The sequence below is a fragment of the Rhinolophus ferrumequinum genome, chromosome 11 (genome assembly GCF_004115265.2).
Source record: "Rhinolophus ferrumequinum isolate MPI-CBG mRhiFer1 chromosome 11, mRhiFer1_v1.p, whole genome shotgun sequence".
Lineage (NCBI taxonomy): Eukaryota > Metazoa > Chordata > Mammalia > Chiroptera > Rhinolophidae > Rhinolophus > Rhinolophus ferrumequinum.
The window spans coordinates 40,506,583-40,529,383 of record NC_046294.1 but is presented as its reverse complement, the minus strand read 5'-3'; the positions used below and the strand labels follow the sequence as shown (position 1 = coordinate 40,529,383).

Below are 22,801 nucleotides of genomic sequence, written 5' to 3'. Positions count from 1 at the left end.
TCTAGTACTTTTCTTTAGGAATCCACTGATTTCAGTGGGAACCTTAAAAATAAAAAGGCTAACCCAGCACAGCTAGGGCATGTTTCAGTTTGCTAGGGAGGCTGTGTGACATAGTGGGCAAGTAGAATTACAGGCATCGAAGAACATTGGGTGCAAATTCTGTTTCATTGCATTTAAGCTGTGTGGTCCTAGAAAAATCACTTAACTTCTCTGGCCCCAGATTCCTTATCTGAAAAATGGAGGGAACAGTCTCCACATTACCACATCATTTTGAGAATTAAGGGTATTGGTGGGCAAAGTGTCTTCCAGAGTGTCTATCACATTATAGGCGTTCAATAAATGTTGCTTGATATTACTTTACAAAATAATATTAAATATCCACTGTAATACAGGGTCTCAGCTCCTGCTCGTCGTACAAGAACGCAGGATATGGTGAGGCCAAAAAGGAACACCAATGGAGCCATAGATAGGGGAGTCATACCACTATATTATCGCTGGAGACACAGGAAGCAGGAGCCACATGATCCGCAATCTGCTGTCCGCTTCTCTGCCAACCAACCCACCCACACACCCCGTAGCATAGCCACGGCAGTTGTATTAATGGCTAATAGCTAACTGGTAACAGCTGGTGGCCACCCAGCCACAGCGGATGGCCATCTAATAACCGAGCCAGCACCTTTCCACGTGAGGCCGAGAGCCTGGAAACTGCTCTCTGGGACTCTGTCCCCACATCCACACACATATGCTTTTAAAGAATTGACACCCTAATCTTTACTGCTTGAGATTCGAATTCTAGAAACCAAATTTTTAAAGTTTCTGATAATCTCCTTCACCCCAAATATAAAGAAAGGCTATGTTGAGTTATCAGCTGAAGAAACCAAGCCAGCTTGTCGTGTTTTCAAAGGTGTGCTAACCTGCCAGAAGATAGATTTCATTCATTTTCTTTATATCCTTGGTAATTTAATTCCCCTGTGAAGTTTATGAGCCTTTTTGTCCTTGATTGTCCTTCTGTGAGTGACAGATACAGATCAACCAGGGGCTGAAGACTAAGAGTCAAGTCAAGAAGAGCGGCCCCAGAGGAAACCAAATGCGAGATGTGCAAACCAGGCATCCAAATTAATACACTCTAACTTGTAATAACATTTGTGCAATAATGATATTCCTTTACGGTTTAATATTCTATTCAGCCCCTTTTAAGAGATTACCCTGTGCTTAATGAATGACCAATGCTTATTAGGTTAAGTTGTATTTGAGCTGGCCTGTGCTGCTCTGGTTCAAGTAATTTAATGGGAATTATTTAATAGGTATTATTAGGATAATTAGAAAATGATCACAGTTAGGCAATAATATTGAGTTATAAAGGTTGTGAATAACCAAATTTAGAGACAGGCCTGAAAACATGAGTAGTCTGCGACAGTTATGCAAGTCTCCTCTAATAATTATGTGTGCCCGCCTGAAAGGGTCTTTTGTTCCTAGGAGTCATTCATTAGGTGAGCATTGAATTAGAAGAACGTGCGGGGGTGCAGGATGGAGGGCAATGATGGCTGATGAGCGAAATGAGGCTTTGATGAGCTACTAATTGTCGTGTCAACGATTCCTGCTTTCTTTTCTCCCAACGTCAGAAATAGGCTTCCCCACCCCCAGGAAAGGTTTCTCACCATTTTGTGAAGGAAAGGGAAACAAAGAAAAGCAAAAATCCAGCAATCCACCCCAGAAGGCAAGTCATTCTGTTCTGTAGGGTGTGTGTGTGTGTACATGCACACGCTCATTATGGAGTGGATTCCCCTGGTGGTCCTGGCTGTCACCTGATTGCCCTGGGCCCTTCTGTAAGGAGACCAACCCGAGCTTTGCCAGTCATTTAGACTGTTTTTGGTCAAGGCTCTGTTACCTACTGGTTTGTTGGTTGTCAACATGGTGGCAGTGTTGTGTACCGGGGCCATGGAATACCCCAATTTAGCAAGAGACCACCATTCACATTTAGATGATCTGGATAAAGGAATTTGTGCTTTCTTTCCATAACTGGTGACAGATGAAATGTGGTGAAAACAGAGTGATTTTGAAGGAGAAAGTATTTATCCCCAGAGGAGGTGTATGGGAACTATTCCTCCCTTATAACTTTACCAGCTTCTGGGAAGTTTTATCACCTGGTTGTCTGCATTGAACTTCTTGCCTTTTTTTTTTTTTTTTTTTTTTAGAAACAGATGGCTTCTCCTTCAAAAGAGTGGTTTATAAAGAAAAATCAGAATGTGCAAGGCTGCCAGCAGGTGGCAGCAGGAGCACACATTATAACAACAGAAAGTGCAATGAAAACCTAGCCAGGAAGAGGGAAGTAGTTTGGCTTACACTCTGTAGTTTTTATCTTGACGGCTGCTGAGGAACAGAAGGAATAATAATTTCCTGCATAATGTAATGGTGAGGTGTCCTGCAAAGAACACAGATATTAGAATATCTGTGTATTCTAATAGAATCAGATGCTGAGTCTGAATCCTGATGCCTTTCATAGAGAATGGCCAGGAGTAACAACACTCCAAAATTGATGGCTAAACAGCAAGGAATTCGGGTTGGTTTGCCACAACTCTATAATTCAGTTAAAGTTAGACACTCCTAAATTTGAATCCCAATGTGGTTATTATACAACAATTATTTACCTCTTGCCAAACTTTCTCACCTGTAAAATGGACTAATAATATTAACCTGATAGGGATGGTATAAAAACAAGACTAAGTGAAATAATGTCAGTAAAGCACCTAAAAAGACTGCCTGGCATATAATCGGTGTTCAAAATGATTAAGCCCTTCTCTTTTCTTTCATATTCCTATCAATATAAAGTGATAATGACCATAAGAGCCGAATGGTCAGTGATTTCTCAGGTTGTATTTATTCATGTATTCATTCACATTCATTTATAACTCCCTAGAAGAGATTTAAACTAGTTTCTAAAATATATGCAATGCATGAATTCCAAGTGCCTGGTCTATAGAGGAGCTCAGCGTAGAGGTAGACTCATACTGTTATCCAAAAACACCCGATTCAGTAAAAGCGGTTCAACAATGAGAACACGACACTCTGGTTCTAAGACATGCCTCTCTGAAATTCTGCCATAATTTGGGGACAAATTTCAGGGAATGGACATCCTTTAGGTCACCTTCCTTCCACAGTGATTTGTTCCCTACCTGTACTGCAAGGTAGTGAGTCCAAGGCTTGTCAACCATTATGAGTGGCTGATTGCTGTGCCCTCAAAGGTCAGCAGAGCAGAGAAAGGGCTGAGATTCTTCTCTGATCCTAGAGGAGTCTGATCGTCTGAATACAGGGTGGCCATAAAACTGGAAGCACAGATAATATTATGTCACCACATAATACAACGGCTTATGATCAGGAAAGAACTCCAACCTCATAGAGAATGCCCAGGAGTAACAGGACTTCAAAGTTGAGGGCTACGCGAGTAAGGAGTTTGGATGGATTCACCACAACTCTATAGGTGCTGAAGTGAACAGTGAAATGCAATGCATCAGAGCAGCAAGTTTATTACTTCCAGTATGGGAAACAGCACGAGTGGCTGCAGGGTACAAGTTGCCCTGTACTCAACTCAAGTCCTGTGGTGTGACCTGATAGGTTCAGATGGCAGCTGCGCACACAGTGGATTGTGCCACAGCTGAGAAACTCACAGCAAAGAACTCAGCAGCTTTTATAGCAAGCAGCAAACAAGTCAGTCCCCCTTTCCCAGGAAGCACGGAGTTTCACAGTAGTCACGCAGTGGTACCCTGACCCACTACTGAATTGCCTGCCTCACCAGTTGTAGGAATGGCTCAGCAGCCGAGAATGGTGAGATCTTGCAGGTTGGCACTCAGCAAAGATAAACAAGGCTGTGTGAGGCCTATGACAGACTGTCTCACTCAGATGTCAGTCATCTAGTTATTATGAGTTCACCTGTTTCCAGCCTCAGCAGCCACCCAGTAGAAAGTCAGTGGCCTTATAGCACAGATGGGCCCACTCTAACTGAGATGAAGGTTCTCTTCCTGAAGATGACTTGGGTCCTTTCCATGGTGTGGATTCCAGGGTCATTGAGGCCTCAGGGTTACGTGCCCTACCCCATGGCCTTACACAACTAAAAACCCTACTGTAATGGGCACTTATAAAACCCTTTACCCCCAAATTAGAGAATGTATATTCTTCTCAGTTTTGCATGGTGATTTATAAAAATTGACCATATTGGTTCACAAAGTAAATCTCAGAGAAGCTGTATTATGCAGACCCCATTCTATACTACAATGTTATTAACTTAGAGATCAATAACCAAAAGATATTTTTAAAAACCCATGCATTTAGAAAGTAAAAATTTACATTCTTCATGAATCAAAGACAAAAAGAAAATACTTGGAAATTTAAATATACTAAATATGAAAAGGAAAACAGTTGATCAAAACTCATGGGATGCAGTGGATGTGGGGCTTAGGGGTATTGCCTTAAATACTTTTATTAGAAAAGAAGAAAGTCTGAAAATTAATGAGCTAAGTGTCCAATTTAATTTAGAAAAAGGAAAGTCAAATAAACCCAAAGAAACAAAATAATAAATGTATGAGCAGGAGTAAATGATATACAGAATAAAGATAAAATAGAAGGATCAAGCAAACCACATGTTGGTTCTTTCAAAAGACTAATAAAAGGCTAGAGTCAATCTCTTACATTGATTTAAAAAAATAAGATAGAAGACAGAAATAAATAAATTAGAAATGAAAGGAGCACATATTACGACAGTATAGCAAATATTCAAAAAGGTAAAATAATATAATGGACATGTAATCTAATTGATTTCAAAATTTGGCAATCTAAGGGTGATTTAACAATCACCATATTAACATTAAAAATGAAAACCACATGGTCTTTTTTAATAGAAAAAGAAAAATCATTTGACAAAAGTCAATACTCATTTGGGATAAAAAAAAAAAATTTAGCAAAAAAGGAATAGAACAGGATAGAACATTCTTAATTTGAAGGATATCTTCCAAAATCCTACCGCCAGCATCATTTTGTTGAATGATAAATTATTAGAAACGTTTTTTAAAAAATCAGCAGTAAGAGAAGGGTGCCTACCATCACTTCTTCAACATTGTACAGGAGATCCTAGCCAATATAGTAAGACAAGGAGAAAAATGGCATAAGGCTTGGAAAGGAACAAACACATTTTTGTTTTTTTCAGATGATAGGATTATCCACATGGAACACCCAAAAGAAAGTACAAATAAATTATTAAAAATAAGTGCCTATTGACGGTTATTGGATATAAGAGCAAAATTTAAAAAGCAATTGCTTTTTTATATCTCAGCATCAAGCAGAAAATGGAATAACAAAGAAGATATCACTAACATTAGCATAATGTTAACATTATGGAATAAATCTAACAAAAAGTATGCATAACCTTTATGAAGCCAATTTTAATACTTTACTGAAAGCCACCAAAAGAGCCACACGTTATCTCACATACTCATACATGAAAAACCTGATGTATGCCTGCTATATAGCATTGCAGATCGCAGGAAGTAAGTGATTCTGGGACAACTGGTTTTCCATACAGGAAAAAATGAAATTGAGCCTTACCATGCATACACCATAAAAACAAATGGCCTACACAATGCAAACAAATCAATTTCATAAAGATTTAAAAACTTTAATATGCAGAACGAAACTGAAAAGTTAAAAAGAATTTTTTTTTACCTCATATTGGTAGTCTGTAACACTATTTAAAAAATTTTAAAAAGAAAGAAAGGATAAGCTACTGATTTGGAAAAGATGTTGGCAACAAATATAATAAAAAAAAAAAGCAGTATTCTATGTAAAGAACTCTTACAAATCAATAAAACGTAGGCAAGCAACTCACTATAAAAAAAGGCAAATGATACAAATATACATTTCACAGTAAAATACTCACTACTAATTAGGAAAATGTTAATTAAGACTACAATGAAAAACTATTTTAAATTATCAAAACTTATAAAATGTGATAATACTAAATTTTTGGCAGGGATGAGAAACAAGGGAAACTCTCATTCAACATTACCGGGAGTGTAAAGAATCACAACTCTTTGGAAAACAATTTGGCTTCATGCTGTAAAATTGAACATTTGCATACACTACTACTCAAGAATTTCATTGCCAAAATGTATATTCTAGAGAAACTCTTGCCCACGTGGACCAAAAAACATACACGAGAATATTTGCAGCAGCATTCTTCCTAACAGCAAAACACTAAGAACAACCTAGATATCCATTAACAAGAAAACAGATAAATTACAGTATTGTTAACTGTGGCATCTACAACTGAATAGTACATACACAGCAGTGAAAATTCTGAATGGCAGCATGGATGCGTTTTAGAAACATAATACGGAATTTAAAACAAGCAAGTTTTGGAAGACTACCTACAGTATGACATCATTTCAATAAAATTCAAAAGCAAGAAAAACTTGATGATAAATAGATTTGTAGCTAAAAGCAAAACAGAACCAAAAAAAAAAAGTGTTTAAAAAAGGAAGGACTAGAATTTTCGTTTTTCAGCTACAGCCTCTGGCTCCCTGAATGGAGTCATGAACTAGCTTCCAGCATCCTGGCTTTGTCAAGACTGAATGAGGCCGGACCCACAGTGCAGCTTTCTGGATTATCACCATCATACGTGAGAAGCCTGTGGGATGTCAATGAACCCAGAGTACTGAGTACAGAAGGCCTGGTCAGAGACTTCACTGAAATATGTCTGTGGATGAGCACAAGGGTTAGAGCTGACCGGAGGCCAGAGAACAAGAGACGGGCTGAAACACAGCCCCTCTCAGGGAGATGCCCTGCACACTGCTACCGAGGGTTCTGGCTGCAGTTACTCTCATGCGCTTTCCTGCCCCAGATCACCACCAGTGAGGATGTTGAGGACATTGACACAATTGCAGCAAACACCAAACCAGGACTTCTCACAGACTCTAAGGAGACAGGAAATCACATCTGAAGAGTTAGATATTTGAAAACCAGACAGCAAAACAAGACCCAACTTGGAAAAACCACACTCCAATACATAATCGGAGAAGTATTCAGCATTACCGACAAAAGAAAAGGGTTAAAACGCCATGACTTTAAAGAACAGATTGTTCATTTATTCTGCTATTATTCACTGGGGAAAAAAGTTATTGACCAGTAAGTGCCGAATGTAAGCAGGGACTGAGTGTTGTTAGGGTAGCTGATTTGAACTTGACTGTGAGAAATTATTGAAGAATTTTCGATAAAGAGGAACCAAATTTGCTTTGTATTTTTGAGAGCTCACTCAGGGGAAAGTGGGTCAATTTAAAGAATTCCGTTAATAAAAAGTTGTTGTGTATTGAGTTTTGATTACCTTGTTTCACCTGAGCAAGTGGAAACCTTGCATTTTGTCTAGGAAAAAGCATGGTATGAGGGCACAGGAGCTAATAAGAACCAGTCGATGGCAGACACAAGCGGGGCTGGCAGTAAGGGTTAGGTAACCCAGGTATTCTAGTCCCAGCCAGGGTCTGCTTGCCTTCTGGCCACACCATTCTAGTTCTGCATCCTGGTTCCCAGATGTAGGAATCACATGTCTGCCCTGAAAGGCCTTTCAGTTCAGCGGCAGCCGTGGGACCAGATGGAGACGTGGTTGAGCCAACAACCCACGCAGGCACGGAGAACCCACAAAGGCTTCCCAAGCAGGTGCTGACGAACCAGCCAGTCGTATGACCTTTGCGTTTCTATGGGGCCAAAAAAGAGGAAGAATGATTTAAGAGTTTTTATTAACCTCGAGTGAAGTTACAAGGTAAAGTTTAGGCATGTATAATCAAGTCAGAGATTACACTCTGGCTGAGTTTTAAAGATGAACAGAAAGTAATTTATGTGGCACTATATAGAATTACACACTGGAAGAAACCACAAAGCCGTAATAACAATGGGACAGTTTATTGAATGTTTACTATGTGCCAAGCACACTGGTAAGCATTTTACACCCATCATCTCATTTAATCCCCATAACCAATTATGAAGCAGGTACTATCATCATCCCCGTTTTTCACAGGAAGAGACGGAGGCAGAGATGTGAGATTACTTGCCCAAGGTCACACATTCATGAGTGGCTTAGCCAGGTCTGCTTGACCTCAAAGCCCAGGCCTTCTGTCATTCACTCCACTGCATCTACAGTGAAGGGCAATGCTGGTCTAGGCTTCATCAGGACCTACTGTAGGAAGCTATCTGCTGGATGGTAGTGAGTTCATGGAAATCGTGGAGCGAAGTCTCAGTACATTATTGGGGTTGAGAGCAAGGCAAGTCTAAGCTAGGCACAGTCACCTGTACCCGGTGCTTCGGGAAGGCCAATTTCCTAGGAACCTGGGAATGAATCCATGTTCAAAGATCCCCAAAAGAGATTTTTGACTAATAAGGAAAGGAAGACTCTAAAACAATGAACGGTACACTACAGAATTGCAAATTATTCCATTGAAAAAAGGAAATTAATTCAATTCAACCTGTGTTTGGTGAATAGAGCATCAATAGAAATCAGTGTGACTACACAGGGAACTCTCTAATGGACCAGATTTTAGAAGAATACATAAGCTTGGAAAAGGGACATGTAATTCAGGGGAAAAAAATCTGCCTAGAACATGTGGGTATAATGCAGCAAAGAGGCTGAATCTGAAAAACAACAACAAAAAATACTCTAAAGACAGCAAAATAGTGCTGTTTCTTTTGGATTGGGAACAAGGAAAGGATAGGCCTCGTGCTGGGGCAGATGGTATAATGTTACATGATGGGGAAAAGCAGGATTTTCAGCTCTCAGCTTTTCTTTCTTTTTTTCTTTTTTTTAAAGATTTTATTGGGGAAGGGGAACAGGACTTTATTGGGGAAGTGTGTACTTCCAGGCCTTTTTTCCCAAGTCAAGTTGTTGTCCTTTCAGTCTTAGTTGTGGAGGGCGCAGCTCAGCTCCAGGTCCAGTTGCCGTTTTCTAGTTGCAGGGGGCGCAGCCCACCATCCCTTGCAGGAGTCGAACCGGCAACCTTGTGGTTGAGAGGATGCACTCCAACCAACTGAGCCATCCGGGAGCTCAGCGGCAGCTCAGCTCAAGGTGCTGTGTTCAATCTTAGTTGCAGGGGGCGGAGCCCACCATCCCTTGCGGGATTCGAGGAGTTGAACTGGCAACCTTGTGGTTGAGAGCCCACTGGCCCATGTGGGAATCGAACCGGCAGCCTTCGGAGTTAGGAGCATGGAGCTCTAACCGCGTGAGCCACTGGGCCGGCCCCTCTCAGCTTTTCTGTTTTCTTTTTCAAGGCAAATGATCCTCAATCTAGAAATGTTAAACAACTATCTAGAAGAGGAAGTGAAATCTGGATAGGTGAGAAAAAATGGGGGAGCATGAATTCAGGTTTCTAAGCCCAGGGGAAAGATGATACATACATGGTGTCTGGAATGTGGCATTACTCAATCAGAATTTGTTGAATGAACTGAATTAGCCCCCTGGTGTTGAAAGAACTTGCAGATAAAACCTCAGTCTTTGAAAACACATGAAGAATTCCAGAGCCGAAAGACTAGAGATGAGTACATTTTCTACTTTTCACATGGGAAAGAAACATGAATTCTGATCCTTGTCAAAATTCTAGAAAGGATTATTAAAGAAATTGTGAATATTTAGAAAGACATTTAGAGATTACTAAGGTACCAGTGGTGTTTACTGAGAAGCTGTGAAAAATGGGATTTCCTTTTCTGGGTGGAGTTGTGAGGTTTGGAGTACCAATGGACATGGCAGACATTGTGAAACTTGATTTCAGGAAATTATTTTGTTACCAAAATTTCCTATCACAGCCTAATGGACAAGATGTAGAAATGTGGGTTGGATGATACCAGTTGGGTGCATTTAGAGTCTGTAGAATAGTCTCACCCAAAGGCTGAGGAGGTCCCTAATGGGCCAGATGGCTCTGTTCTTGGTCCAGTCCCATCTGACATTTTGTTTTTCAATATCACATTCTGCAGAAATCCCAAACCTAGGAGAAATGTGTCAGATGGATAAAATACTCACAAGATTTCCCCCGATAGAACAAAATAAACAAGATGATATTTAACAAGTAGCACATAAAGTCTTGAATTAGGTTAATAAAATGATCAGTTGCATACATAAAACAGGAAGTCCTCAGACTTTACCACCACTGGTGTGGAAAGACTATATTTGTTGGCAAGTTAGTAAGAGCCCATTGAAGACATGGCTGCTAAAAAGAATTCTGCAATCCCAGGGTGCAGGGTGAAGGTGTGACAGGGTCTCGCTACTCTGGGCTGTTGATATTTTGATTCTGCATTTTCCAGTATCCTGGGAAATTAGAGGGCAAGCAGAGGTGGGCAGCCCTTTTATGACAAAGTGATAAATAACCTGGAGGTGCTGACTCTGAAAAAAGAACACTTCAGTGGATCATGAGACCTGTCTTAAAATGTCTGAATGTCTTTCATGTAAAATACATAGATGTGTTCTCTATTTTCCTCCAGAGAGAAGTTTTCAATACTTTGAGTACACAGCCCTGCAGTGGGCGTCTTAGGCGGCAGGGAATTCTGCCATCAATGGAAGGAGTGGGAGGCTGAAGGGGAGGGAGGTACCGGGAATCCCTCTGTGCCCCTATGACAATTACCAAGCATTGAGCTTATACTATGTGCCAGGGCTGGGTTCAGGTCTTTGCGTGCACGGTCCCACTGCACCTTCATAAAGATGAGGAGACTGAGCTTCAGGGAGGTGAAATGCTCAAGCCCCCACATAGTAGTGGTAGGTAAAGGATGGAAGTTTGATCCCAGATCTGAATTCAAAGTATATGCTCTTCCCTTCTGTGTCATATATGATCCCTAGTCTATATACTTCATTCTCTTATTCAACAACGAATGCCCTGGGATTCCTTGTTCTTCACTTCCTCTCCCTGGAAAACTCTTACTCGTCCATTTAGAACGAGCTCACCTGCTGTCTCCTCTCTGAGGCTCGTCCCCACTTCCTCCACCCGAGATTAGTTGCTTTTCTTCTGTGTTGCATAGCAAGGGGGTGCATTGTATTCTATTTGGCCATGTAGTGTTGGTTTCCCCCACTGGACTGCAAGCTCCCAGTTTCCTGAAGAGCGAGAACCAATGTTTATTCATCCCTGTCCTTCAGCACCACAAAGATGTTAGTCTCAACAGGCTTATAAGTGCGTTCGTTCGTTCAATCTTTCTTTGATTCATTCATTCTAGAAACCTAAGAAAGAATAACAGCACACTCATTTCCCTCCTTCCTTTCTCCCTTTAATCCTTCCTTTATGAAACTCCACATATCACTCTCCCACTCAACCCCCTTTAGTGTCCCTTTGTATTCTATAGCATAAAGCACATGAGCCTTAGCAGGATGTTCAGGGACCTCTGTGCTGAGATCGCCATACATCCCCACCCCGCTATACCCCCTTTGCTCTTCCCAAGCTCTGTCTCCACCACCTTCTGGCCCATTCCCTCATCTTTGCTCATTTATTCCCTCTTCTTGAATAAGTCTTCTCTCATCCTCATTATTTCCTCTCAGAGTGTTATCCATTCTTCAATGTCCCAGTGCAAACACCACCTCCCTTGGGAAGCCCAACCTAACGCCCTGACCAGGAAAACACTCCCTTTGTATTCCCAGAGTCCTTTTGGCTGCTTTCTTGTGGTAACAGTTTTCTAATGTTCTGTTTTATTCTAGCTCTTTGGGTTCATCTCATCCAAAAGATTATCTAACAATAAATACCCTTTTTAGTGGGTAGTATGCCTCACTATCTCCAAATTTCTTCTGATTTGTAGCATTATCTATCACTATATCTCCAGTACCTAAAGGAGTACCCAACACCTATTTCATAAATAGGTGCTGTTGAATGAATGAATGAATGAATGAATTCAACAGAAGTTAAGATCTGCACTGTAGCAATAGTTTGAACATTAAATATGTAATTTGGGACATTGCATATAAATCTCTGTGGACCCTATTTTCCTTATCAATAAAAAGGTGGTCAGGGAGACAGGGAGAAAAGGGAACTCTCTTTTATGGACGATTTGCTATGTGCAACAAAATGTGCTAGAGGCGTTATTTACTTTACACGCCTCTGAGAAGGAGAGGGAGAGAGAGGGAAGGAGACAGGAGGGAATGCTACACAAGCGGTGAAAAGCACAGGCTTAGGATAAGGCTCGCTTGAGTTGAAGCCCTGGCTCTGCCACTTCCTGTAAGCTTAAGCAAGTTAATCTTTTAAACCTCTATTTCTTCACCTGTCAAGTGGTGATAATATGGGAACTTACCGGTGAGTCTGTTGTGAGGATTAAATGAGATGCTGCGTATAAGGCACATAGCCCATTGACTGGCACGTAACAATTACATAATAAACAATAACCCATTATGCTTATTACCTGTGTGTCTTATTGCTTAGTTTGACCAAGAAGCAGAGCCTCCAAGAGGTCAAACAACTTGCCCAAAGTCACACGTATCTTCTGTCAGCATTGTTTCCCCCTCTGCCTACAGGACCCTCCAGTATAAATCCTTCTAGAATGGCTATAAGCTTTGCTTGTGTTCTCATTTCAGGGTGAAATACTAGAAAGCCATCTCAATGTTGCTACTTCTCAAATATATCCAGACTTTAACATTTTAGTATCTCGATATTTAGCATCTAACATTGAATATCCTATTCTTCTGTTTAATAAAGGTCTAAATCTAAGTTACAAGAATATATGGATATGACTTCCTCCCTATGAGTCTCAAAGCTAATAACATTTCCCCATCATTTGCCTTTTCTTTTTGCAAAAAAATCAAAATGCCAATCAACACTCCTTTATGACCAAATGTGGCAGCTTCTCTGCCACATGAAGAGAGCCTCACCCCACCTGGGCACTCGGTAAGCATTTGATTTGGGGGAGGAAAAGGAGGAGAAGGAGAGAGTAACCAGCATGGGTATTAGGGTTTTCTTTGGCGAAGGATGTGATGCCCAAACACAGAAGGTTTATGGAGAACATACAAGTAGGCAGGAGAAGGGTCATTTGTGCCAGAACATTATCAAGGGTATATGACTTTGGAACTGAAGTATTCATGCCCTAAATGTCCCAGGGGACCTCCCCCAGAGCGTACACCGGTGGGTTTTATTTGTCACGCCCATGACAAATGGGCATCAACAGGCTGTTATGGGGCCGCTGCCTGCTGAGCCCTTTTCGCTACAAACATTGTCCGCTAAAGTAGCTCCAAAGCAGTTTGATCATGTGGCGAGAAACGCCAATCTAACCCATTTGCCGTTGATTTCTTAAGCAGATTCAGGCACACAGGATGAAGCACAGCTTTTGCAGGAATGGTTTAAGCTGGTTCTGGAGAAGAATAAATTAATGCGATATGAGTCGGAGCTACTGATCATGTAAGTAAGGCAACAGATAACAGCGAGTCCTAAAATCATGGGGGGGGGGTGTCGGGAGTGGGATGGCTCCCCCTCCTAGGTTGCGCTCCCAGGATTTTTTCTCCTTATGCATACAGAATTGTGATTGAGGCAAACTGATATTTGATGTCTTGCATATCATGCTGGCGTTAGAGCAGAGAATTTTCAGTTGTCTGTTCTATGGAGTCCTATGTCTAAAATAGATTTCAGGTAATGGGTCTGGAGCTGGAGGGTATTTGGATAATGTATTTTCAGTCCATCCTTGTCACCCAGACCGGGGGAGGGGGGAGAACCACCTGAGGTCACACACCTGCGATAGGGAAGCATGTGTCTGGCCTCTGAGTGTAAACCATGGAAAAGGCTTGCTTGGCGAGAGCTGCCCGGGCACTTCTTTGTGGCTTTAACGGATTGAAGGACTGAGCTCTGTCTGGATGTTCCCTCTGAATGAGGGGAGCAGCCTGATTTGGAAATCAGAAAGTCGAGATGGATCTCAACACGGTCTGAAAAAGTTGAAGGTCACCATACCTGTCACCGTTCTAGAGGGAAAGAAAGTAACATTTCGTATAAAGCAACTAAGAGCCATAAGTTGTACTGGGTGCTTTCACTTCAGCTGTCTCACTTCATTTTCACCCCAATCCTGAAAGACATTTTTGGGGGTCTTGGAAGTGTGATACAGTCTATTCCTCTCCCCTAGCTGGGTTCTGAACCAGGTGAGAAAAAAGACAACCACATCAACAGGAAAATCAAAAGTTTGCCTTTATTACTGATAATTGCTTGGCTAAATATGAGAGTCTGGGTGTTTGCTAACTATCTTCTTTTCCTGGAGTAACAAATTACAAGCTGGGTGCCTTAAAACAACAGAAATGTAGTCTCTTCCAGTTCTGGAAGACAGACATCTGCATCAGGATGTCAGGAGGGCCATGCTCCAGCTGCAGACGCCAGGGGAGAAGCCTCCCTCGCCTCTTCTGTCTTCTGGTGGCTCCCGGCATCCCGTGGCTTGTGGCTGCATCACTCCAGTCTTTGCCTCTGCCTTCACATGGCCTCCTCTGTGTGTCTGTGTCTTTTCCTCTTCTTTTATAAGGATATTTGCCACTGGGTTTAGTGTCCACTGAGATAACCAGGATGTTCTCATCTCAAGGTCCTGAACTTAATTACGTCCACAAAGACCTTTTTTCAAATAATGTCACAGTCACAAATTTCAGTGTTTAGAATATGGACATATATTTGGGGGGGGGTCACTATTCATCCGATGTCAATCCATGACATCCCCCAGGATATTTGGCAATGTCTGGAGACATTTTTGGTTGTCACAACTAGCAGGTGCTACTGGTATTTAGTGAGTAGAGGCCAAGGGTGCTACTAAACATTCTACGATGTACAGGATACCCCATCTCTCCCTACCAACTAAGAATTATCCAGCCTAAAATGTCAGTAGTGTCAAGATTGAGAACGCTTGCCCTAGACCTAGGGCAAGGCTCAGAGTAGTCAAGAACACATGTTTCCTGCAGACAGGCTGATCCCAGGAGATGTAGCTGATGTTCACCTAGCCTGTTCCTCCCAAATTTACCTCCCCTGGGGTGAGAGTGGGTGAGAATAGGGCCTAAGGAAATGGCCAGGGGTTATATGCATTGACGTCCACTGACATGGAAGAAAATGCCAGAAATGGGGAAAAGAGGTTCATCTGTAGTTATTCTTTTTCTATCACTGTTTTTCAAGTTGATGCATATACTGAGAGTCAGAACAACTATGTAATTTGTTCATGGCCACCTGACCACAAAGCCCTTTTTACACAGCCATACCGTCTGCTGTGGGTCAGGTCTGAATCATGAAGTTCATTCAACAACAATGTATCAAGCATATTCTATGTGCCAGGAGCTGTGCTGGGTACTGTGGAAATAACAATGAAAAAAGGCCACAGTCCCTATCTTCTAGGATTTCATGGTTTCAGGAGAGACAGATATATAAACACATAGCATGACAGTCATAAGAAAACATGGCAAGAGCGCCATGGAGGTTTGCAGCAGGAGCAGTCAGTGCGTGGGGTCCACCTGGGGGAGTCAGGGAGGTGTTGGCGGCTGCTCAGGGACTCGGGCTTCCGCAGCCCATGCACTGCCGAGGGACTTTTCTTCTCTACAAGAGGCCAAAGAGAAGAATTCAGGCATGTGAGCTAGACAAAGGGAGGTAGGAGCTCTGTTAAAGGACAGGTTTTAGTGTGGAAAAAGATCTGAATGAACAAGAGAAATGTCTACCCAAATTCTTTGGGAAGCAGATGCCAAGACAGAATTAGAAGTACAAGAGATATATTGGGGGAAACGCTTGTGAAGGTTGAAAGGGAAATGCAGCAGTAAGAGGGAAATCTGCAAATCACACTACAGTCCTGATACCTGCGAAAGGAGAGGGGAAAGGAAGGAGAATTGGGCAGGAGGAGGCTCAGACGGCAGTGCAACCCTGAGACAGTCTCAGCCAGGCCAGTGGGCACAGCAGAGCAAAGACTGCCCAGCAAAAGAGATCAGAGTTGGGCAGGAATGGCCCAGCTGTAGCACTGCCACTGAACTCAGTCATTGGCTGGGACCTGCATGGGAACAGTGTGGGCTCAGCATGACATGGAATAACTTCTGCAGCCCCAGTCAGCTCATTACCCTCCTTTAAGAAAGTTCAATCTTAAAGGAAGATATGACTGGCTCAACTCCATTGGCTACCACATTGGGCCAAGAGAAGTTCAGTGTTCATAGCAAAAGGTAGAATATTGAACAAGGCGGGACCGTGCCCCAAGTAGTAGTAGATGCAGTAACAATAATGACAGCAACAACGGGGTATAGCAAAGTGACCCCGAGACAATAGCAGATGCACATGCAGGCTGCGGATGGGGCTGGAAGAAAAGTCCCCACCATGTCAGAGCCAGAGACTGAGCCTTAGTCCTCACCCTCTTCAATGTCTCTGTAGCAGTGAACGCGCTGGATCTCCCTCTTCTCTCTCAAAAATGTCCCCTCTTGGTTTCTGTCATGCTGCATTTCTTATTTGATCCTTCCAACCTTTTGCCTGTTTCTTCCAGGCAAAGAAGGCTTGTGGCCTCACTGCGTTTGCTTGGCTTCTAAATGTAGGCATTCCCAAACTTACGTCTTTAAACTTTTCTTTCTTTCGAGTCTCGCTTTTAGGGATCACACGACTTCCTGTCACCTCTGGCTCCCTGCCAGCTGTCTGTGGTCCTCATTGCTCCTGAGAACTCCAGAGCTGCATTCCCAAAGGTTAGGGGACCTCCACCTCATGCCACGGCCTAGCACGTGGGGAGCTTACACACTCTCTGTGAGTCACATGGGATATCCCTAGGCCTGGAAAGGTCAGAAAGTTCCAAATTGATCTTCACCGAGGACTAAGTTCATTTCTTGATGTTGCTGCTCTGATCAGTGGGAACAATGAATGCCCACCACTATTGCTTGGCTACTCCAAAGCCCCACGGACTCTCCTTTCCACAGCTCCGACAACCAGAGAGTGGTCTGCGTGGGATTGCCTCCACCTAGACAAAACGTCCCACTCCTGTTTCTGCCTTCGTGTTTTCTTGTCCACCACAATCAGAGATTTGGGAGTGGTTAGAGGAGCTAAAATCATGTTGCCTTCCCCCCGCCCACCTCCCCAAAGAGAGACGAGTTCCAGATTGTGGTTGCTTCCCCCCTGGACTATTCTAGTCATTTCTTCATGATCCATCTCTACAGGGTAGCCCGAGTGGCTTTCCAAAATCCTACGGAGTTTGCATCACAATCTTCAGCTGCTCTCCATCATCTCTTGAGTTCAGCATGTCTCCGCAGCACTTCTCGGCACCATCAATGACCCCAGCAGCAGCAAAGCTTGCAGTTTAGAGATATTCCAAGAACCCAGTTTTATTAGATTGGTGCAAAAGTAATTGCGGTTTAAAAGGTTAACAATAATTGCAAAAACCGCAATTACTTTTGCACTGACCTAATAATAAAGAAAAAAGAAAGCAGTAGCTACTGTCAGTGGGTTTATTTACTAAGGTGTCACACAAATCTCTAGTATTTACAAAGTTTGAACATTTTCTCACCCCCCAGGGCCCAAGAATTAGAATTAGAAGATCACCAAAGCAGACTGGAGCAGAAATTAAGAGAGAAAATGCTCAAAGAGGGTGAGTATGGTGATATGTTTTGGGTCCTTGTTAAAGACAGTTTTCCCCAGAAAAACACTTGAGGAGAGCACGCTGCAAATCGCAGAGCAGAGTGCCCTTCCTGCCTGGGGGTCAAGGTGGAGCCCAAAGCCAGCTTTCCTTCTCCCACTACCAACTCAGCAGGTCCCCATGTAGCTTTGTTCACTTGGACTGTGAGAGCAGAACTTCGCTCCATCCCAAGTGCTAATGGGAACAAAATTATTCATGCGTTCGTTCTCCCATCCATACATTCGTTTAACAAATATTCGGGGAGAATCTAGTGTGGCTCTGGCTTATGGAGATCAACTCTGCCCTATGGTCTCACTATGTAGACCAACACCCAGGTGAGTAATTGTCGCACAGTGAGATGAGGGCCACGGCTCAAGTGCTCTGGGAGAGGTAATGGCAGAGGAGATGGTAAAGGAGACATCCTTCCCAGCATGGGTGGGGGGCCAGGGCATCACATGTGAGAAGACTATTTTCACCATAAAGGACAGAGAATTGAAATAAACTCAATTGAAACGATATACTGATTTATACATTCATTGGCTCCAGCCAGCTAAGCATATTATATTCACTGTTTTGTGTCTGTGTGTTTGTGAGGCCAGATCCCTGCCTGGCTTTCTCACACTAAGACCTAGGTCTAAAAGGATATGTTCAATAATTTCTTTATACCTCATGGACCAAACATTGCACCTACCTATGGGGCTGCCTGGTACAGGGCAAGCTCTTAGTCAATATTAGACATCATCATCATGAATATTTTTATTTAGGTCATTTCATCCCCATTTTACAGATTAGAAAATGAAGTCTGAGAAATTCAAAAGCATGCCCAAGGTAAAGAACAGATCACCACATACTCAGGGTCTCCTGTTTTTTCCCGTGTATAGTAGTGATTTGTAAACTGTTTCTTTAGAGCAACAGAATTCTATTTCTAACAAAATCCTTATAGGGCTGCACTACACAGGACAGATGAAAGTGGTAAACATCTTCTTTTATTTGTTGGAAGGGGCTCAGATGGGTCCAACAATGACAAGCCAAATTAACAGAGGAATTTAAAATTTTTTCTCTGTTGATTATCAAATAAGTATCACCAACACTGCAATATACCTAAATTAATAAACCATAGTATATAAACTAATATTTGATTTACACATCTGATAACATTTTTAATTAGCTCTGTTTCTAGGTAATGAAATAAATACCAAGACTCTATCAGCCACCTTCGATTCTTTGTTTAAAAAATTCTTACTAAGAAGTGATGGTCATACATTTTCTCACTTCTCTCAGGTATACAAAAAAAAAAAAAAAAAGAAGTAACTTCTTCATCTTGTCTGTAACTGAGCTCATCTTCCACAAAAGCTTCATCCCACTAATTAGCAAAAAACAAACAAACAAAAAAAAACCCTTTATTTATCCCTCTCTGGTAAACTTAGTCTGATGCAATATTTTAAACAGTCCCTGAGGGAGATGCTTGGTCTCTTTGGGATGAAAATGTTCAGTCTTGCAGGTGGCCACTCCTTTCTTCTGCTTTTCTCCCTAAGCTGACTGCCAGGTAATGGTAGGAGGCAGGTTTATGTGACTTCGGCATTAGGAATCTAAGTGGGTTGCACTGATTCATTGAGTCCCCACACAGCTGTCTCCTGTCGTCAGGCTGCCACTCTCTCTGCTGGCATTTGCAGCTAAGGTGTGTGGCTGGGGTAATCCACAGCCTGCCATTCTCTCAACCTGCTTGGAGCCTGGTAATGTTCCCTGCCCCACTCAGACTCTCCTCAGCACGTCCTCCATTCTGCTTGGCCAGGCATTCTACAATACAGTCTCCACTGGGGGGGCCACTTCACTCCTCATCACGGGGGAACCTCAGGGCAGGCCCACTGGCCAGCTACATTTGGCAGTTCTGGGACAAGTGACACTTCTGGGCTCCACCCATGCCATACAGAGCAGATGGAGATCTGGGGGGCCACCTTCACTCCCTACTTCAATGCCCAACCAGAGTCCTACCCCATGTTTACACACAGGATGCCCTTGCAGCTGGCTTCTTCCCAGTCTTCTGATAAAGGAGCAGGGTGAGAGTTCTTGGGCCTCCAATGTCCCCATCAAATGATAGGACCTTTCCTGCCACCATGAGGTCTTCTAAGGCCCAGGATGGAGAGACGAGCATAGGCAGGCTCTCACCCTCCCATAAAACATAAGGTGCAAAGGGAATGATGCCGTTTTATTTCTGTTGTCATAGGACTTAGCCTGACATGACTCAGGGGCACCTTCTCTCCGAGGGATGGAGCTCACCACCCCGCCCCCCGTGTGTTAAATGGAAGGGGCTCTCTAGCTTTCCTCTGAACTTATGAGTCCTCTTCTAAGGCAATAATCTGGTTGACGAGACAGAAATCTGGCTTTAAAATCCTATTTGAATGTCAAAAAGTCATCATTGCAGTAGCTGTTTCTTTCTCTTTCCCTAGCTTTTATAACAATCTTAGCACCCCAGGCAATTGGATACCTCGCGCTATTTAGGAAGAAGGCCACATACTCTGAAAGGCACAACTGAAAAGTATAGTCTCTGGAAATGTCCTCCAACTGGCCCGCCATAGCCTCACTCTGCTTCTGCCTGGTCTCTATCCAAAGGGCTACAATGTGTCATTAACTACAAATGAAGACAGTATTCTCATCATGGCAATAGTAGCCATTGATGCAGACAGTTTACTTAGAAACTTTTCTTGCTGTAGCTCAGATATGTTTAGGAAAAACAGCTTTTGTCTTGTTTCATGAGGTTTTTTGTTTGTTTGTTTTTTGTGGGGGAGGGGAGGTTGGAGGACTTGGTAGGGCTTGGCTGGTATTAACTTCTTTTTCTCACAAAGGGGTTCTCCCCTGTCACTATATATTCTCAAGACGGAAACTGAGCTGACTGTAGCACAAAGCACCCACCTTTCTAATCTGTGGCATTGAAGCAGGTGTTCCATTCATTTCCTTGTTTTCTCTGTGGAAATTAAAGGGCAGAACAAGTCCAGAACAATCAAGAATGCCCAGGTTCAGAGTTCTCCTGGGGCCAAATCTTACCTGATGGCCAGTGTTTTTCTTTCTTTCTTTTTTTTCCAGAGAGCCAGAAAGATGAGAAAGATCTAAATGAGGAGCGAGAAATATTCAACGAGATGATGCAAGTGATTGAGCAGAGGGACAAACTCGTGAATTCCTTAGAGGAACAACGCATAAAAGAAAAGGCTGAAGACCAGCACTTTGAAAGCTTCATATTCTCCAGGGGCTATCAGCTGAGCAGGACGTGAACAGGCCCAGGGGTCCCCCCTCCCTTGAAGGAAGCCGAAGACCGGATCCGGCCAAGCACACCTCACACACTCCTAGTTCCTTTTGCAGGATTTGTTATACCCTCAACTTAAGTTATACACTACTGCAATATGTTTTTAAAAATTAAAATTCTGTCATATGTGCTCCAGCTTCCCCAGATCCTTCCAGAGGTTATAATGAAGAAAATACAAAGACGCTTTTGAAATTGGCAGTCAAATTCAGCAGGTCTCTCTGATTGGAGGTGACTTGGCAGAGGATCAGCATTGTTTTCCCTAGAAAGTGACACGGAGATTGACTTTCCTGCTGCTTTTAGCATTTGTCTTCCCAATTCATTGAGTTACACATCTTAAGATTTTAAAGAAGCTGCCTTTTCATTAATATATCCATATTTGCCTTTTTTGCATGGATGAGTGGTTTCCAAATGTCAGAAGGAAGCAGCAGCAGTTTAAAGATTAGGTTAATATTTAAATTGTGTTTCTAGAGAAAGAGGAGAAACCTCGAGATTACTGATTACAGAAAGCAAATAACTCATATAGCAGGTGTTAATTCAATCCAGGGTGAATTTAATTTACCAGGTGTATTTATAAGCCTTAATATAATATACATATGCAATGAGAGTCTAATAGAACATTGGAGCCTTAATTTTATTTTTAGAAAGAAAGAAAAAAGGAAATAAAACCTTAACTTCATACCGGCAGGATCCTTAGTTTTCCCCAAAACTAAGGGGAAAAGCTTTTGTTGGCGTAGAAAAGCTTTTTTTATTCTCAGAGCACTGTCCTATAGCCCCTGGAACATACTGGAAGGCGTTTTTAGAAAACGAATAATTTTGAAGTGCTTTTTTTATAACTGTTGGTAATGGCAAAAAGGGAAACTCATGTGTTGATAAAATATGGGTGAGGTTGGTGCTGCTACTAAAAACTCACTAGTGACCCAAGGCAAGTATACCTCCCAATGGTGGTCTTCTTAGGTCCAAACAGAGAAGTGCCTCTGAGACTCTACAATCTCCTTGCCCCAGGAGCCCTGTGGGACAAGGACAAAACCACGTCTGACTTCAAGGGGAAGTTGAGTGCCGTGACCCTCTTTACCAATGGGTCATGGCTTTGTTATGACATTTTTTCGAAAGGCAAAGAAAGCTGGGAGATGGAGTTTGTGCACTGACATGGGATTTCTGGGACATTTTGCTGGTTCATACGGAATCAAAGACAAGATTTCAAAATGATGATCTGTTGTCATAAAGTGATTGTTTTCTTCCCTCAATGGGATTCTTTGAAGATTCAGTCTGTCATTGGCAAGAGACAGGCTGAAGAACGCCTTTGTTGTGTGTTTGGCCTATCTCATTTCTGCAAGTGTTTAAATGTGTCAGTGAAAAAAAAGGTGCTTTGCAACAGTGGGCTCTGACCGGAGGACTAATTTTCCTCAATATAAGTTTGCCCATGAACTATTTCCGTCTAAGATGCTGTCTATGTACGTTGAACTGGCCAGCTGACAAGCCAGAAATTAGAAGTGTAACTGGGTTTCTGGAGTCAGCCAATGTTCTGAGTGATATTAAAATGCAAGCTTTCTATGGGATATCAAGTTCCTAAAGTTGTAAGGTTTTTTTCCCCTTTTTCTTCCTTCCTTCCTTCCTTCCTTCCTTCCTTCCTTCCTTCCTTCCTTCCTTCCTTCCTTCCTTCCTTCCTTCCTTTCTTTCTTTCTTTCTTCTCTTTTCTCTCTCTCCCTCTCTCCCTTCCTTTCCCTTCCCTTCCCTTCCTTTTTCTTTCAGAATCAGGTCTTTTAGTGCCTGCATGGTATTATTAGGAAATATGTACAAGTTATCTATTTATCTATCATCTATTTATCTATGAAATCTGTGCCACTTATGGCTATCTATTTTTATTTGTATGATTGGTGGAAATTGCTAACATGATTTCCTCATAATTCAGTTTTTCTGTGTTATAATTTGGAGAAG

General features: G+C 42.3%; 1 protein-coding gene across 10 annotated transcripts in view; it reads left to right on the top strand.

The window, feature by feature from the left end:
• The window catches only part of MICAL2 (microtubule associated monooxygenase, calponin and LIM domain containing 2), a 207,570-nt gene extending 185,723 nt beyond the window's left edge, over positions 1–21,847 (top strand). For 8 of the 10 annotated variants that reach the window (XM_033121332.1, XM_033121339.1, XM_033121337.1 and 5 more), the window contains 3 exons: positions 13,283–13,385; positions 17,468–17,541; positions 20,650–21,847. In XM_033121332.1, coding sequence (XP_032977223.1) covers positions 13,283–13,385; positions 17,468–17,541; positions 20,650–20,834 — 362 coding nt within the window. In that variant the 3' untranslated portion in view covers positions 20,835–21,847. The remainder of the gene's footprint in view (positions 1–13,282; positions 13,386–17,467; positions 17,542–20,649) is intronic. The other 2 variants (XM_033121336.1, XM_033121334.1) reach the window with 1 other exon arrangement.
• The last annotated feature ends 954 nt before the right edge of the window (positions 21,848–22,801 follow it).